The sequence below is a fragment of the Bombina bombina genome, chromosome 5, assembly GCF_027579735.1.
Source record: "Bombina bombina isolate aBomBom1 chromosome 5, aBomBom1.pri, whole genome shotgun sequence".
In the NCBI taxonomy this organism is placed as follows: Eukaryota; Metazoa; Chordata; class Amphibia; order Anura; family Bombinatoridae; genus Bombina; species Bombina bombina.
In genome coordinates, this window is record NC_069503.1 from 333,478,823 (window position 1) to 333,498,581 (window position 19,759).

Here is a 19,759-nt window from a genome sequence, read left to right on the forward strand (position 1 = left end):
GTTTATAAGCACTTATTGATACCACAACCTTGCAGTAGCAATAACCAGCCACTTGTAATGGCTGATTAATTATTGCAAGATAATTTAGTGCTCCACCTAATGTTTGATTAGTAACTTAAAGAAACAGTATATCATAAAGTTGTTTTTCCCTTAATGTGTTTCCAATTACTTTTTTCACTAGCTGCAGAGTATAAAATGTATGAGATTTGCTTTTTTAAGGCTTATTTGTGTATATGAATTAGCTGATTTTGTGTTTTGAAGCCAAAGCCTAATAAAATGGGTTGAGCTTGTAGGTATAATCAGATCTCATTACTTTATCACATTGTGTACATATACATTCTTCTTTATCTTATATCTGTCCATAAACCAATCACCAATACTTGGAGAGAACAATGGACCTTATCTCTTCTATAACCCACTGGGAGTGTAATTTATTCTGCTGGCTGTGTTTACACAGCTTGGCCTTGAGGCCAAAAAATCAGAATGGGTGGGGATACCACAGGATAAATAAACTATTTCAAATGCAAATATAAGGGTAATAGAAATACTTGTAAACACATTAATACACTCCAGCAGGTAAAGTGGATTGCTGGGAACAAATTTAAAGGGGATACATTTTTTGAGTAAACTGTCCCTTAAAATGTGGCTTTAACATTAGTTGTTTTGCCAATATATATATATATATATATATATATATATATATATATATATATATATATATATATATATATATATATACACACATACACTCACCGGCCACTTTATTAGGTACACCTTGCTAGTACCAAGTTTGACCCCCTTTTGCCTTAAGAACTGCCTTAATTCTTTGTGGCATAGATTCAACAAGGTGTTGGAAACATTCCTCAGACATTTTGGTCCATATTGACATGATAGCATCACACAGTTGCTGCAGATTTGTCGGCTGCACATCCATGATGCTAATCTCCACCACAACCCAAAGGTGCTCTATTGGATTGTGATCTGGTGACTGTGGAGGCCATTAGAATACATTGAACTCATTGTCATGTTCAATAAAGTTTGAGATGATTTGAGCTCTGTGACATGGTGCATTATCCTGCTGGAAGTAGCTATCAGAAGATGGGTACACTATAGTCATAACGGGATGGACAAGGTCAGCAACAATACCCAGGTATGCTGTGGCGTTTAAACAATGCTCAATTGGTACTAAGGGGCCCAAAGTGTGCCTAGAAAATATTCCTCACACCATTACACCACCACCAGCCTGAACCATTAATACAAGGCAGGATGGATCCATACTTTTATTTTGTTTATGCCAAATTCTGACCCTACCATCTGAATGTTGTAGCTGAAATTGAGACTTATCAGACCAGGCAGCGTTTTTTCCAATCTTCTAATGTCCAATTTTGGTGAGCCTGATCGAATTGTAGCCTCAGTTTCCTGTTCTTAGAGGACAGGAGAACCCCCCCCCCCCCATGTGGTCTTCTGATGCTGTAGCCCATCTGATTCAAGGTTTCACATGTTGTGCATTAAGAGATGGTATTCTGCATACCTTGGTTGTAACAAGTGGTTATTTGAGTTACTGTTGCCTTTCTATCATCTCAAACCAGTCTGCCCATTCTCCTCTGACCTCTGACATCAACAAGGCATTTTTGTCCACACAACTGCCGCTCACTGGATATTTTCTCTTTTTCTATAAACCCTAGAGATTGTTGTGCATGAAAATCTTAGTAGATCAGCAGTTTTTGAAATGCTCAGACCAGCCTGTCTGGCACCAACAACCATGCCACGTTCAAAGTCACTTAAATCCCCTTTCTTCGCCATTCTGATGCTTGGTTGAACTTCACCAATCATCTTCACCACGTCTAGATGCCTAAATGCATTGAGTTGCTGCCATGTGATTGGCTGATTAGCAATTTGTGTTACCAAGCAATTGAACAGGTGTACCTAATAAAGTGGCCGGTGAGTGTAAATATATATATATATATATATATATATATATATTCACTATTCCTAGCATGCTATTGGAAGAAAAAGGGCTAGATTCCAAGTGGTGTGCTAATACTAGAATATTGCGGGCATGTTAATTTTCGAGCAAATTACAAGTTGAAAGTAAATGTATTTGGTCGAGCACAGTCGAATTTGAAGGGATACTAAATTTAAATTTTTTTTCATGGTTCAGATAGAGTGTGCAATTTTAAGCAACTTTCCAATTTACTCCTATTATCAATTTTTATTTGTTCTTTTGCTATCTTTATTGAAAAAGCAGGAATGTAAAGCTTAGGAGTCGGCCCAGTTTAGGTTCAGCACCCTGGATAGCCCTTGCTTATTGGTGGCTAAATGTAGCCACCAACCATCAAGTGCTACCCAGGTTCTAAACCAAAAATTGACTGGCTCCTAAGTTTACATTCCTGCTTTTCCAAATAAAGATACTAAGAGAAAAAATTGATAAAAGGAGTAAATTAGAAAGTTACTTAAAATTGTATGGTATTTTTGAATAATGAAAGAAACGAATTGGTTTTCATATTCCTCTAATTTAACAGTGTTGGTTATGAAAACTTGGAAATGGGGAATAAAGGGCTTATCTATCTTTTTAAACAATTAAAAATTGAAAGTAAACTCTCCCTTTAATTAAAAAGAAGAATATCTTAAGTTGCCTTTTTTAATTTGTAGAATCTGCTTCAAAGTAGCATACTACTAAATATTTATATTACGCATATCGCAACATATTATACAAAAATCTCAAGGTGTTTACCGTCCCTAGAGGGATCTTATTCTCTAAAAATGTTGCCCTTTTAATGTGTTCAAAAAGTTCCATTTTACTTGTTGGAGAGTATTTAATTGTTTGAAAATAGTTATTTACCTTTATTTTGTTAATTGAAATAGCCGATTTTGCCTGTTATAAGTGTCACCTGTACTAAAATTATGAATACAGATGTATTTTCTCTAGAAAAAATATGTAAATAGTAGAATAGAGCACTAATTAACTCCCCAATGGGAATAGAAGAGAGATTTGTGTATCTGAAATAGCTAGTTATGCTGATTGAACCCCCCCAGACATAATTAGCATTTAAATTCCTAACTATTAGGTTGTTGTTTAGACAGACATAACAAGAGCAGTTCTGAATTATCTGTAGGCTCAACCCATTTAGTACTAGATTACAAGTAGAGTGAGCAAAACCTGACGCATGCTAACTTTAGGACCTCGGAAATTACAAACACGCTTTTCTCCCCAATGGAGAGCGCAGAAAAAAAAAATAACACTTATCGCTCATGTGCAAACCTTACAGAAGTTATTAATATTTCACATTCCATTTTTATTATAAATATATATATATATGTATATTGTTACTGTAAAATCTATATCTATGCCTATATATCTTTTGGAATATATACAGGTATAAATATATACAGATATATATAGAAATATCAATTAAAAAATACAAATAACATTTTTATCTATATAAAGAACTTTGGAATTCGAAATATATATAGTAAAAACACAGTAAAACACATTAATTAATATTATATAATTATTATTTAGACACATATTTTATAGCCCTTTGTAGTCAAATACATGTGCATATACCATTGTATTAATATTTATATGTCTATTTTTTATCTAAAAGTGTTTATATGCGTGTAGCAGTTTATTTTAAAGGATCACTCAATATAAGAAACAGCTCCGCTGTATTGGCAATGAATCTAGAGATGTTCCCTTTTAAGTTGCCTGCACTTTATTTCCCATCCGTTATTTTAATACTTTACACTTTGTAATAGGTAAGTATCATGTATGTGTACATAAATGGCATATATATTAAAATAGCTATATGAGACATACAGAAACAATATAAATATGTATTTAATCATATATTAAATGCACAGAATATCCGCATCTTGATGCATGGGAGTACAATATTATATGTACTTGCTGATAATATAAACGGAGTGTAATTTTAGATGTTTATACATGAGCATAAAGTGGAGATGTGTGCATGCTCAAGGCCTTTAATATGCATACTTTTGCCCTCAGGGGGCGCAATCACATATATGGCGCAGGTTTCGGAGCAAGCGTGGGAACCTGCGCTGGCCGTAATTTCACCTCGCACATCGGGGTATTACATATACTGCGCCGTTAGATGCTAAACTGGCGTAAGTAGGACAAACTGGTGATCTTCTGAAATGTGCGCAAAATACACATTTCAGTCGTCGTAAGTAACTTAAGCCAGTATTTTATCCACGGAAAGTGTCAATAAAGAGTAGTTTTATGCAAATTAGGCTAACACTCGTAAAAATGGACAGATTTCAAATAAAAATGCGACACGTAATTACGCTATTCAAAATTCAAGTATAAACCCATGCGCAGCAAGTGTTAGAATTAAATCTGAAAGTAGTTTGAAATAAACATGCCCTATTTGAAACAAGAAGGTTTTCTTTGGACTTGACTGTCCCTTTATATATTTTGGCATCAATGCCAAGCTGTGTTAACATTAGAATAAATTACACTCCAGTGGGTTCTAAAGAGATGAAGGTAATACAATTATGATTTCCCATTGTTCTCTTCTCCAAGAATTATTGATTGTTTTGAGAACAAATTTAAAGTAAATAAGCAAGTATATGTCCACAATGTGATAAAGTACCTACAAGCTCAATCCATTTGATTAGGTTGTGGCTTCAAACTATTTCAAATACACAAATAAACCTTAAAAAAACAATATCATAGTATACTGTCCCTTTAACCTTGAGATGCTGCTTAAATGTATGTGTTTGTTAAGGCTTCCTAGGCTTTACGTTGCTTTTTTAGTCAGTGCAAGGGTTGCTGCGCCTGCAATATGTGACGACTGGCGAGATGAGAATGGAGTAGATTTTCTGAATTCTGCATGCGTAAGTCCTTACGCTGCATATTGGATACCAAATTGCGCGGCTTCTATGGGGATAAAAATTACGGCCGAAGGGAGAAATATACGCACGTAACTTGTATGTTACGCCATATATGTAATACCAAAATTGCGTAAAATCCGGCGGCGGAGGATTTTGTGGGGGACGCTGCATATGTAATGGAGGGCAGGGCGTGCATTAAATTTGATTGCTCTTTGAGCAAACACATTTACTTTCAACTTATAATACATGTGCAAATTAATTCACTCATGATATTTCTAATATTGCTTGTGTGCAAACATTAGCACATAACTTGTAATTTAGCCCTTATAAGGGCATTATGTTGAAAACAATAGGTGATGGTTTTAATAGGCAAAACCAGCTATTTACAATCCAAAAATAAACACAAGGTAACAATTTCTCATACATCTAATACTCTGCATCTGCAATTGGTATAACAAGTCATTTGTAATACATTAAGGGGAAACAACCTTTATAGTAAAGTTGATGACTGACAATCATTGGAACAGATCGGAATGATTTGGACAGGTTAAGCAGCAGCGGGCTTAAAGGGACATTAAACACTACATAAATGCTAGATAGAATGAAGCATTCAAAGTAAAGATTCGTCTGAGAATAACATGTAGATCTATTTTTTGAAGTTTTATTAGTTGTTTATATATTGACAAAATAAGTGTAACATTTTAGTGTCTATAAAACAATGGGAGCTGTCCATGTTGTAACTTAGGTTACCTTCTCTGCTGTGGCCAATTAGAGACAGTTATAATAGCTCACTAGAGTTTGCAGCCAATGGCTGTGTGGAATATAACAGTATTCTGAACTTAGATTTCTAACAGGAAGTGAAAAGCTCACAATTTCCAAATGGAGTTATAGTAGAAGGGAAAAAAATAAATAATGAAAGTATATTGCAGAGTTGTTCTTTTATATATATTTCATCATTATATATTACCATCTCAAAGTGTAATATATAATTGAGCTCGCATTCTATTGGCTGATTGGAACAGCAATGGGCAATGGGGAGCTTAGGTTTTTAGTTAGGATTTTATTTGGGGGGTTGGTTGTGTGGGTGGTGGATTTTACTGTTGGGGGGTTGTTTGTATTTTTTTTCAGGTAAAAGAGCTGATTTCTTTGGGACAATGCCCAGCAAAAGGCCCTTTTAAGGGCTATTGGTAGTTTAGTTTAGGCTAGGGTTTTTTTTTTATTTTTTTGGGGGGGCATTTTTTATTTTGATAGGGCTATTAGATTTGGTGTAATTAGTTTAAATATATTGTAATTTGTTTTTTATTTTCTGTAATTTAGTGTTTTGTTTTTTTTGTAATTTAGCTAATTGTATTTAATTTATTTTATTGTATTTAATTTAAGTAATTTATTTAATTGTAGTGTTAGTGTAACTTAGGTTAGGTTTTATTTTACAGGTACATTTGTATTTATTTTAGCTAGGTAGTTATTAAATAGTTAATAACTATTTAGTAACTATTCTACCTAGTTTCTATTCTACCAAGCTTGACTGTAAAATAAAAATAAACCCTAAGCTAGCTACAATGTAACTATTAGTTATATTGTAGCTATCTTAGGGTTTATTTTATAGGTAAGTATTTATTTTTAAATAGGAATTATTTAGTTATTAATAGTAAGTTTTATTTAGATTTATTTTAATTATATTTAAGTTAGGGGGTGTTAGGGTTAGAATTGGATTTAGGGGTTATAAATTTAGTATAGTGGCGGAGACGTTAGGGGCGGCAGATTAAGGGATAATAAATGTAGGTAGGTGGTGGCAATGTTAGGGACAGCAGATTAGGGGTTAATAATATTTAACTAATGTTTGCGAGGCGGGAGTACAGCGGTTTAGGGGTTAATATGTTTATTCTAGTGGCGGCGATGTCGGGAGCGGCAGATTAGGGGTTAATAATTTTATTTTTAGTGTTTGCAATGCGGGAGGGCCTCGGTTTAGAGGTCAATAGGTAGTTTATGGGTGTTAGTGTACTTTTTAGCACTTTAGTTATGAGTTTTATGCTACAGCTTTGTAGTATAAAACTCATAACTACTGACTTTAGAATGCGTTACGAATCTTGACGGGATAGGGTGTACCGCTCACTTTTTGGCCTCCCAGGACAAGCTCATAATACCGGCGCTATGGAAGTCACATAGAAAAAAGACTATACGCAATTTGCGGTAAGGCCAAAAAAGTGTGCAGTGCCCCTAAATCTGCAAGACTCGTAATACCAGCGGTAGTAAAAAAGCAGCGTTTTGAGGCTTAACGCTGCTTTTTTACTCATAACGCAAGACTCGTAATCTAGCCGATAGTGTTTTATTATTTTTTTTGTAATTTTTAGCGTTTTTTTTTTTGGTAATGTTAGATTTTTTCGTAGTGTTTTTTTAAATTTGTAATTTAGTTTTTTTATTTTTCATTTATTTTATTTTCTTAAAATTGTATTTTTTATAGTTTAATCTTATTTTTTTTATTTCACAGGTAAGTTTTTATTTATTTTAGGATAGTTATATTATAAATTTATTTTAAAGTTAGGGGTGTTAGGTTTAGGGGTTAATAGTTTAATACTTAAATTTAGTGATATGCGATGTGGGGGGTGGTGGTTTAGGGTTTAATATGTTTAGTTTAGTATTAGCGATATGGGGGGCTGGCAGATTAGGGGTTAATAGGTTTATTATAGTAGTTGCGATATGGGGGCCCGGCGGTTTAGGAGTTTAATATGTTTAGTTTAGTATTAACAATGTAGGGAGGTGGCGGTTTAGGGCTTAATAGTTTAGGTTTATTTAGTGTTGGCGATGTGGGGGTCGGTGGTTTAAGGGTTAATAGGTTTATTTAATGTTGGCTATGTGGGTGGGCCGGGGATTAGGGGTTAATAGGTATAATATAGTACTGGTGAAACTCAAAAAATTAGAATATCGTGCAAAAGTTAATTTATTTCACTAATGCAACTTAAAAGGTGAAACAAATATATGAGATAGACTCATTACATGCAAAGCAAAGATAGTTCAAGCCGTGATTTGTCATAATTGTGATGATTATGGCTTACAGCTCATGAAAACCCCAAATCCACAATCTCAGAAAATAAGAATATTACATGCAATCAATAAAACAAGAATACATACATACCTGTAGAACAATATTGGACCTAAGAAAAGTATAAGCATGCATACTGTATGTACTCAGTACTTGGTTTGGGCCCCTTTCGCAGGAATTACTGCCTTAATGCGGCATGTCATGGAAGCTATCAGCATGTGGCACTGCTGAGGTGTTATAGAAGACCAGGATGCTTCAATAGCGGACTTCAGCTCTTCTGCATTGTTCGGTCTCATGTCTCTCATCTTTCTCTTGGCAATGGCCCATAGAATCTCTATGGGTTTCAGGTCAGGCGAGTTTGCTGGCCAATCAAGCACAGTAATCCCATGGTCATTAAACCAGGTTTTGGTGCTTTTGGCAGTGTGGGCAGGTGCCAAGTCCTGCTGGAAAATGAAGTCAGCATCCCCATAGAGCTCATCTGTGGAAGGAAGCATGAAGTGCTCCAAAATCTCCTGGTAGACGGCTGCATTGACCCTGGACTTAATGAAGCACAGTAGACCAACACCAGCAGATGACATGGCTCCCCAAATCAACACAGACTGTGGAAACTTTACACTGGACTTCAAGCATCTTGCAGTGTGTGCCTCTCCATTCTTCCTCCATACTCTGGGACCTTGGTTTCCAAATGAGATGCTAAATTTGCTCTCATCAGAATAGAGGCCTTTGGACCACCAAGCAACAGACCAGGTCTGTTTTTCTTTAGCCCAGGTAAGACGCTTCTGACATTGTTTGTTGTTCAGGAGTGGCTTGACAAGAGGAATACGACATTTGAAGCCCATGTCCAGAATCCGTCTGTGTGTGGTGACTCTTGTGAAAGTCCCCAACACTTTTGAATGGCCTTTTCCTGACAATCCTCTCCAGGCTGCGGTCATCCCTGCTGCTTGTGCACCTTTTTTTTTTTTTTTCCACACTTTTCCCTTCCACATAACTTTCTATTAATGTGCTTTGATACATCCAACTTCGTTTGCAATTACCTTTTGAGGCTTTCCCTCCTTATGGAGGGTGTCAATGATGGTTTTCTGCACAACTATCAGGTCAGCAGTCTTTCCCATGATTGTGATTCCTACTGAACCAGACTGGGAGACCATTTAAAGGCTCAGGAACCCTTTGCAGGTGTTATGGCTTTATTAGCTGATTGAGCCTAGAATATTGCACCTTTTCACAATATTCTAATTTTCTGAGATTGTGGATTTGAGGTTTTCATGAGCTGTAAGCCATAATCATCACAATTATGACAACTCACGGCTTGAACGATCTTGCTTTGCATGTATTGAGTCTATCTCATATATTAGTTTCACCTTTTAAGTTGCATTAGTGAAATAAATTAACTTTTGCACGATATTCTAATTTTTCGAGTTTCACCTGTATTTGCGATGCGGGGGCATGGGGGTTTAGGGGTTAATAGGTAGTTTATGGGTGTTAGTTTACTTTGTAACATTTTAGTTAGGAGTTTTGTGAAACATTTTTGTTTCGCAAAATCCATAACTACTGGTCTCAGATAGCGGAATGGATGGCGGTGGTATAGACTATAACGCAAGCATTATATTATTAAAATTCCGCACTCAAAAGCCATTTCTTGAGTGCGGAATGGAGATTTGCGTAAAGGCTAAAACACTTGCGGTATAGCTGTACCACAGCAACTTGTAATACGGGAGACCTGCATATTCCGCGCGCAAAGGTACATTTTTCAGCGCTATAGCCGTACCGCACAATAGCGCAAAACTTGTAATTTAGGCCACAGAAAATAATGTAGTTTTTTATTATTAAATATTTATATATATATATATATATATATATATATATGTGATAAAGTTAATGTAAAATAGATATCTCTAACAATATATCAGTAGGAATAGATATACAGGTGTTGGTATATATACTGTATATATATATATATATATATATATATATATATATATATATATATATACATATATATATATATATATATAAATATGTATGTACAATAAATAGTACATTGTTCTGTAAGTGAAGAACATTGGAGTGTGAAATATATTTATAACTGTCTGGTTAGCGTGCAAGTGTAGGTGTTAGTTTTTTTCTTCTTTGCTCCCCATTGACTTCTATGGTTAGAAGTTAACACGGTTGCAATATTTGGTTAGCGCGCATCGGGTTTTGCTTGCATGCAAACTTTTACTTTCAACTTTTAATATGCCTGGCACCTGGCGCGTGCATAGTGCCCCTCTCTAAATAGCACTCCACTCGTAATTTAGCCCAAAATAGGGAGCCTGTTGAAGAATTAGTTGGAGGAAAGAAGCTTTTAGTGTGGTTTATAAGGTCCTGGAAAGGATCCAAGTTCCAAGTTTCCAGTAGTAGAACTCCACCGTTCTTCCCCATTAATCTGTGAACTGGGTGTGTAATGTAGGCATGTAGATTACTATCAAATCCTACTATCTTGAAACTTTAATGAAAATAGCTAAGATACACTTAAATATAGCTCATTCAACCAGTGACACAACCAAGTTTTGTGGGAAAATGTGCACAAGGGCATAAATAGCAGACTGTAACTCTCCAAATGTGTACTATCCATGATTAAGGAAATATAGAAATGAAAAGCAGTAAATAATCAACAGCCTAATTGTCATCTAGCCAATAGGAGAGAGACAACAACATCAAGCTCTGATGCTTGGTTGGTTAGTACAGGTACCAATCAGATGAATGCCTATTCAACAGTCAGATTAGTGTCTGTTGGCTATTGAGCTTAACATTGAGTTTAACTATTACAACTCTGCTATCAATGAACATATAGTCAGGGAAAACTAGAGGGTTCACTAGGTCTAACCTTTATTAAAGTGGCGGTTATTGCATTACCTGTTGCCAGTAAAATAAAACAAAACATTTCTCTCCCGATTGTGGTTAAAGTCATTTAAAATGTCCTTGTCAACCATTCACTCATGTGACAAGCTGTGTTTACAGTGCACCATCTATCTATATGGCATCTCTCTATATGGCAATTAAAGAAAAGTACCAGACAACTTGTTAACAGTTCAATGATAAATAGCATATGACCTTTGACATTTAACAAAAAAATGTCACTAAATATCTATGTGAGAAAGGGTGTTTTTCTAGTTCTGCTCAGGGTAATTACTGTTACTGATAGAAAGTAAATAGTACTTAAATAAAAAAGTGAATGTATGCTTCTGACAACTATGCTACTACTAAAAAATACTTCCCATCTAAAGTATGCAAAAAAAATGTAATACAAATTCCAATTTACTTCCATGATCAAACTGCACAATCTTTTTATTTGCAATTTTTTTTTTGAGGCGCCAGCTCCTACTAAGCATTTGCAAGAGTTCACAGTGTACACCTATAGAAGTCTGTTATTGGCTGATGACTATCATATGATACAAGGGGCCGGCAAATTGAAGTACATTTTGAAACTTGTCAGAAAAAAAAAAAAATATTGGTCATTTAAATTCAGAGTATGTGCTTTTGCATTGCCTTTGTCTTTATTATGTACTTGTTCATTATGCAATTCTACATTATTTAATAGAGACAGAGAGGAGATTGTCAGGATAATAAAGTTTGCTATACCAGCAGAATAAGGATGAATGACTTGGTCAGTTGGTGAGAGAGCCTGGGAAACCAGTAGAGTAATTATATTTTTTCATGTCTAAATTCTTTTTTGGGGACTGATAGCCATTAATAGTCATTAACAATGCTATTGGGGGAAATGGAGATAGAATATTGTTATCAAGCTCTGCTTTATTTAACTTGGTATGATTGAGATCACTTTGATAAAAATAGAGCCAATCCCGTTTTTTTTTTTCGGTATTAAGAGAGTATCTATCTATATATCTATAATTATTATTTTTAAGATAAAAGGCACTCACTGGTCTATTCAAAGATCACATAATTTTATTTGTGCAACTTGTGATGTTTTGGGGATATCACCCCTTCCTCAGACAAAGAAAAATGAATTGTGTTTCTTATATACCCATAACACCTCCCACAAGATGAACCACCATCAGTGTTGTCATAGCAACAAATGGTGCACTAATGAGATATAGCTACAAACAATTGCAATGTAATATCACAATAAATAACTGAAAAGGATCTATTCTGTGGCAATATGAGTGATATTATAATAAGAAAACGGGGTGGCAGAAAATTTAAACCTAATAATGAAAGGTACTCCACTAACCTCAATAACAGATGTCAACTTCACTCACTAAATGCGTGTAGAAAACCAGTCCTATCCTTTCAAACTATAAGAAAGCTTATTATATCAGGGGTGCATATGCATTAACTATTACTCCTGTTATAATTATCAATCAAATATCAACTCCTGGCACTACCTAACAAAACTCTATATTTAAATTCCAGATTCACCAACTGCTAAATATTGAGTTTTGTTAGAAATACATACATACATACATACATATATATACACACTACCATACATATATATACACACTACCAAAAAAAAAAGATTATTACCACTCATTGAAAGCTCAGATGATGGTTAGCATTTTTTAGCATAAAAGTATTTTTTAATGAATTATTATTTTTTTAGACATAATGCTATCGCACACTTAATAGACTACAGCATAGTGTAAATAGAACCTTTATATGCACTGGGAATCAAAAAAAGGAGTGTGACTCACTTTATTGCTATATTCGCTTTATTGCAGTGGTCTGGAACCAAACCTATAATATACATAAAAATCTATATTTATATCTACAGTACTTAAAAAATAAATGATATATATATATTTTACTTATTTTTTAAGTACTGCAGATATAAATATATATTTTTATGTATATATTGTGTCACTGGAGATATATCACTACAAGTAAGTCTAATACATTTTTTTTTTTTTTTGTATATCTGAAATACAACTTTAGAATGATATTGCCAGGAATTATTTATTAAAATTGCTCTTTTAAACAATTATCAGCATCACAGGGTGGTAAAAATATATGTTAATAATAAAATAATTTGTGTTTTTGTTATTACATTTTTTACAATAGAAGCTATTTTTGAAAGCATTAAAAAACAGACTAAGGGGCTGAATTATCAAGCTCCGAATGGAGCTTGATGCCTTTGTTTCTGCGCGAGCCTTCAGGCTTGCCAGAAACAGAAGTTATAAAGCAGCGGTCTAAAGACCGCTGCTCCATAACTTGTCCACCTGCTCTGAGGCAGCGGACAGAAATCAACCCGATCGAATACGATTGGGTTGATTGACATCCCCTGCTAGCGGCCAATCCCTCTCAAACAGCTCTCTTCCCTCCCCCACACCCCAATGGTTACCCCCTTCTTAAGTACTGGCAGAACGTCTGCCAGTATGAAAATAAAAGGCTCTTTTATATATATATATATATATATATATATATATATATATATATATATATATATATATATATATACATGTATTTCTATAATACCGGTATATTTTCTGCATTTTAGGATCAACCTTACCCCCCAATCTCCCTGATCTCCCCAAATAGCTCTATAACCCTCCCCCTCTACCTATTAGCCGCCATTTCAGGTACTGGCAGCTGTCTGTCAGTACCCAGTTTGCAGCAATTTTTACTTTTTTTTAACTACCCCCCTCCCAGATCTCTTTCCCACATAGGATCCCCCTCTCCCTCATTCCCACTCGTTCCTTCCACCTCACGGCCACTGCAGCTCAATTTTTTCTTCTTTTCCGTAGAGTAGTGGTCCCACCCTCCTCCAGCGATTGGCCACACACCTGCCTCCCTCCTAACCCTCCCACACCATCAATGATCTGTGCCATCCCTGGCTGATGAAGACAGGGCCAAAGAGTGGCCCTCTCTGCATCGGTTACTGACTGGAGGGTATTGCACAATTCCTTAAAGGGCCATGATACCCAAATGTTGAAACACTTGAAAGTGATGCAGCATAGCTGTAAAAAGCTGACTAGAAAATATCACCTGAATATCTTTATGTAAAAAAGAAAGTTATTTTACCTCATAAGTTCCTCAGTAGCCACATCCCATTGTAAAGGACTTCTAAGCAGCAAATCAGTATGTCTGTCCCGGGACAGCGAAAGGAGCAAGCATTCGTGCACACTCATATTATTTCCCTATTCAGTTTAAGGAAGTTTACTATGAAATCTCATGAGCGTTAAGTGAAATCTCATGAGATCACAGTAAAAGAGTTCATGACCTCAGCACTGCTGATGCTGATTGGCTGCAGTTCATTCCTTCATTTTTTATTTTGTTTTACCTGCAGCTGAACAACAGCCGAATATAACTTTTTACACAGAACTTACTCTGAGTTGATGAGATTGTGAGGTAAAATATCTTCCTTTTTTTACATAGAGATGCTCAGGTGATATTTTCCTGTCAGCTTTGTACAGTTATACTGCATCAGTTTAAAGTATTTTAGCATATAAGTATTATGTCCCTTTAATATGGAGGCATCGCTGCAATTACCCTGAGAGCGACTGGAAGCAATAGTGATAGTTTCCACCACTAATTTTGACCGAAGACGTGCTAGGTACGTCAGCGAACATTACGGGCCATTTTTTGGAGGACTTACCTAAAACGTCCTCGCTCGTTAAGGTTAACGTTCATGATTTAGAGAGAGCATGGCATTGTAAACAACTTTCCAATTTACTTCTATTATATAATTTGATTAATTTTCATGGTATATTTTATTGAAAAGCATACAGAAGTAGGCTCAGGAGCTGCTGATTGGTAGCTGCACATGTATTGTTCTTGTTATTGGGTCACCCATGTGCATTGCCATTTCTTCAACAAAGGATATGAAGGGAATAAACCAATTTAAGTCATAGAAATCAATTTGAAAGATGTTTAAAATTAAAATAGCACTATCTATATATTTCTAAACATTTAAACAGGTCTCTATTATGCATATAAATTATTATTGTAACATGCAGATGACGTATGACAGGCGTCTTACTTGGAAGTAAGACGCATGCGTGAAACGGGAGCTCGCAGGGTAATCAATATGCCAAGAAAATTTACAGCTCATGCATAGAGTAGTAAGAGGGCGGATGACATGGAGAGACGGCTGCCTAATGGCAGAAATTTCAATAGGTGGATAACAAAACGTGATCAATAGAGAAAAAATATATATATGGGTCGAGTTAGAGGACAGTAAGAAAAGGCATTCTAAAGATGATAACTTGATACATACATTAACATATAAAAAATTATGAATTAAACTTACAATGATTTTGAACCCCCAGTGCTATGCTTTATAGAACTAGAGTTAACTTTACCATCACTTTAAGTTTCACTTTATCCACATTTATAAAATAATAATATATTTGGTTTCCTATTATCCAATTCTTTTTTTTTTTTTTTTTACATATGCCCTTATATTAATTAGATTGTACATTGCTTGGGGTAAGTACTCTATACACACCAATAATGTCTAAACAACCTACTTTTTAAAATATTTTTTTACTTTATTGTTGACCAATTCAGTATATATATATATATATATGTTACAGTTAAAGTGCAGTGCAGAAATGTACACATTACCTAGCTAATCTGCAGATTAACTAGGGTGATCAGTTAAAGTGCAGAAAAATTGTTTCATTTCTCAGATTACCTAGGTAAATCTGCAAATTACCTAGATAATCTGCACATTACCTACTAGGCACTAGTTAAAGTGCAAAAAAAAAGCACTTTAGCTTTTTAGAAAAGTTTGTTTTTCTCATGTAAACTGTTTATTGAAAAAGAAGCCGAAGAATGTAATAAACAGAATGTTCCGATTTCGGCCGAGGGCAGATACTCTCCAGACACAATTTGTGACTGCAAATTAATTTCCTAGATCTAATATTTTAAACAGTTTGATTGTTTGTATTATATTTTTTAAATTGTTATAGTTGAGTTTAACGAAATAAAGAACATGATGTTAAATAATAACATTATGTTAATTTAATTAATTGTTATAGTTGAGTTTAACGAAATAAATAAAGAACATGATGTTAAATAATATTTGAGTTTAACGAAATAAATAAAGAACAGAATGTTCCGATTTCGGCCGAGGGCAGATACGATCCAGAGTGCTCTGTTCTAATCAGAGCCTCGGGCACCACAACTGCCTCTGGGAACCTTACCATGGGTCCCAGCCAGCAACGTCTTGACATTCTCTGTCTGGGAAATTATCTATCTATCTATCGAATCTATAATAAATAGATAGATAGATATATAGATAGATAATTTCCCAGACAGAGAATTTCAAGACGTGCGGCTAGGACCCATGGTAAGGTTCCCAGAGGCAGTTGCGGCACCCGAGGCTCTGATTAGAACAGAGCACTCTGGAGCGTATCTGCCCTCAGCCAAAATTGGAAGATTCTTCGGCTTCTTTTTCAATAAACAGTTTACATGAGAGAAACAAATTTTTCCAACTTTAACTACATGGAAGCAGTTAATGTGCACATTACCTAGGTAAAGTGCAGATTCTGCACTTTAACTGAGCAAATCAGTTAATCTGCAGATTAGCTAGGTAATGTGCACATTAACTGATTCTGCACTTTAACTGTAACATATATATATATATATATATATATATATATATATATATATACACAGGTGGCCCTCGTTTTACAACGGTTCATTTTACACCGTTTCAGAATAACAACCTTTTGTTCCAGTCATGTGACTGCTATTGAAAAGCATTGAGAAGCAGTGCATTTATTAAAATAGCCAGTAGCTGAGCTGTCCGCTTGTGTTGCAGCAAAGCCAAGCAAGCTAAAATTAATCAGTTTAACCAGACCTGAGCTATTAAGCAGATTTCAAAGGAACACGATTTTCCTGTCTATAAATCGGTCCATATTGGAATGCATAGAAAGAATTGTTTGCAGAAAAATGCAAGTAAAGTCTCTGTTGTGTGATTATTTTATTAGGTTTATAATGCTGTTTAGCAAATGTTTTTGTTCATTTAACTTAGTTTAATTATATATTCTGTGTTGTGTGATTATTTTATTAGGTTTATAATGGTGTTTAGCATTTAAAGTCTTCATTTCAAAGCTTTAAAAATAATGTATTAGGTGTAACTTAAGTCAATTTTGAGAGGGACCTGGAACCTAACTCCCTCACTCCCCATTGACTTACATTATAAACTGGGTTTCAATTTACAACGGTTTCGATTTCAACCATTCCTTCTGGAACCTAACCCCGGCGTAAACTGAGGGCTACCTGTATATATATTGGAACTGTGTGAAACTAAATGTTGCATAATAATAAATGTGTGTCAGTAACTTGTATGAGCATACCTCAATAAAAAAAAGTGCCATTGATATATCAGATATCATATTGTCATAGCATATTTAATAAATAAAGTTGGCAATATACAGAATATACCAAATGTGGAAAATATAACTACTGTTTTTTGACTGTTTGGCTTATAATACCGTTCAGGTGGAAAAGTTATTACCAAGCTGCCCCAGTTAATGTAATATTAAAATGCTAAAAGCAATAAAAAGCTTTATGTTAAATGGCTACAAAATGTATCCACCAGTCCAAATAGTTTCTTATGCCAACTATTTTAATTAAGGCAAAATGTTTTTTAGGAAACTAACTTGCATGGAGATAGCTTATACAATGGTAAATATTCTTTGTGGAAAGAAAACATTATCTATCTATCTATCTATCTATCTATCTATCTATATATATATATATATATATATATATATATATATCTTACGGGTAAAGTAAGAAATCCGGGTAATCCTAGGATTACCTGGGTAAAACAGACATAACCAATTGGCTGTGGGTAAAGCCCGATGTACTGTAATTGCCCCATGTACACTATTTCTTTTGCCTCCACCTGGAGGATTTAAGAAAGGCACCCGGACGATCATCTGGCATCCACCCCAAGTGAACCTTGGGGAATGAGGTTTAAAAGGGGGTCTTCACCCCATGAACCCCCTGGGCAGCAAAAAAGATAGTGAAGATGAGGGAATTACAGTGCATGCTATATATGTTTGATATGATGACTCCACACTCTGAGGGGAGTTGCTTGGGTAATGTCTGTTTTACCTGGGTAATGCTAGAATTACCCAATATCTGACTTTAACCGCAATATATATATATATATTTCTTTTTTATAGTAAATTTGTAAATATGTATTGATAATAAAGATACAACAGATGATTATTTCAATTTGTATAACTGTAGTTGTTTTGATTAATGACATATGGAATGTTTTAGTGAAGATTAACAAATGTCCTTTATGATTAATGTTTGTTATCATGTTTTGTTTATGCTAAAGGTATTGTCTATGACCCTGTAATGCTGAAGCACCAGTGCATTTGTAGCAACTATTCCAACCATCCTGAACATGCTGGAAGAATACAAAGCATCTGGTCAAGACTCCAAGAAACTGGGTTATTAAACCAATGTGAGGTAATCAGCTCTGTACACACAGTATTCTAAAATGCAACAACAGTAGAAATAAACCCTTTTATCAGTCACCACATGGGCATAAAACCTACATTACTTCCCTTAATTTAGTAACAACAGTAAAGCAATAACCTCAATAACAAAAACAAAGCATACAATCTATTTACTAGGAAACAAATGAACCTCAGCTAGCACTTCCTAACTGAAATGTATAAAATATGTATGTGCAAAAAAAGTAAAAGAGGCTGGATCACTACATAATCAAATAAATTAAGGTGCTAAAATGGTACACCAACTAGTGTGAGAATTTACTTTTTAGCATTCTAACCATCAATAATAACAATTATTTAATAAGAAGCATCCCAGATACCATAAACCAGAGCAGTATTCACCTAGAGAGTGATAGAATCATAGAGGCCCTTATTAAACTTCACTATACAAGTCATTCTTTTAAAGGGACACTCAAGTCAAAATTAATCTTCATGATTCAGATACAGCATGCAATTTTAAACAACTTTCCAATTTACTTCCATTAACAAAATGTGCACAGTCTTTTTATATTTACACTTTTTGAGTCACCAACTCCTACTGAATTCACAGCATATACGTATATGCATTTGTGTGCCATTTGGCTGATGGCTGTCACATGATACAGGGGGAGTGGAAACAGACATAACTGCAATTTATTTAAAAAAAATCTACTTCTCATATGAAGTTCAGACTAAGTGCTATTGCACTGTCTTCTTATCATGCGTTTGTTGATTATGCAAATCTACTGTATTGACTGGTCCTTTAAGTTGTAATTAGTCAATTGCAACTGTACAAACATAACCATCCGCAAAGATTTAATCCATTGTTGATCACTGTCCTGCACTTGAATATCAGTCCATAAATAATTACCAATTCTATTAATGTTTCTATCATCTATCTATCTATAGAATATTCTAGAATATTCTGAGTGGATAGTAAGGGATTTATTAAAAAAAAGGACAGTAACTCAAAGTGTTATTCCCGAGAAAATGTTTAATTATGCATTGTTAAAAACAAAAAAATATATAATTTTCCTTTGTTTTTACCTACATATGTTCTAATTTAAAGGAACAGTATACTCAGTGGAGAAGCAGATACGAGTTTATTGTATTTAAAGCTGATTCAGAAAAAATATTTGAAAATTGCAGGGCTCTCCATCTCACCTCCCTGAGAGGCTAATTTCTTTTAACTCCTTCATGGTGGTACTATAGTGTTCATATCTATAACAAAGTTCCATTGTAAACACTATTAGTAAAAATAAAATAATGAGATCACCAATGTGATCGCGTGATTTCAAGGCAGGGATCGGATCATGGGGGACTGCCTTTGTTGCTATGCACGCTCTCTAGACCGATCCTTGCCAACGTGAAAGGGGGAATCTGCAGGACGCCATATATG

At 34.8% G+C, this 19,759-nt stretch overlaps 1 protein-coding gene across 1 annotated transcript in view; it reads left to right on the forward strand.

The window, feature by feature from the left end:
• The window catches only part of HDAC9 (histone deacetylase 9), a 2,434,493-nt gene that overhangs the window by 1,431,914 nt on the left and 982,820 nt on the right, over nt 1-19,759 (forward strand). Inside the window, exon 16 of the mRNA XM_053714127.1 lies at nt 18,201-18,334. Coding sequence (XP_053570102.1) covers nt 18,201-18,334 — 134 coding nt within the window. The remainder of the gene's footprint in view (nt 1-18,200; nt 18,335-19,759) is intronic.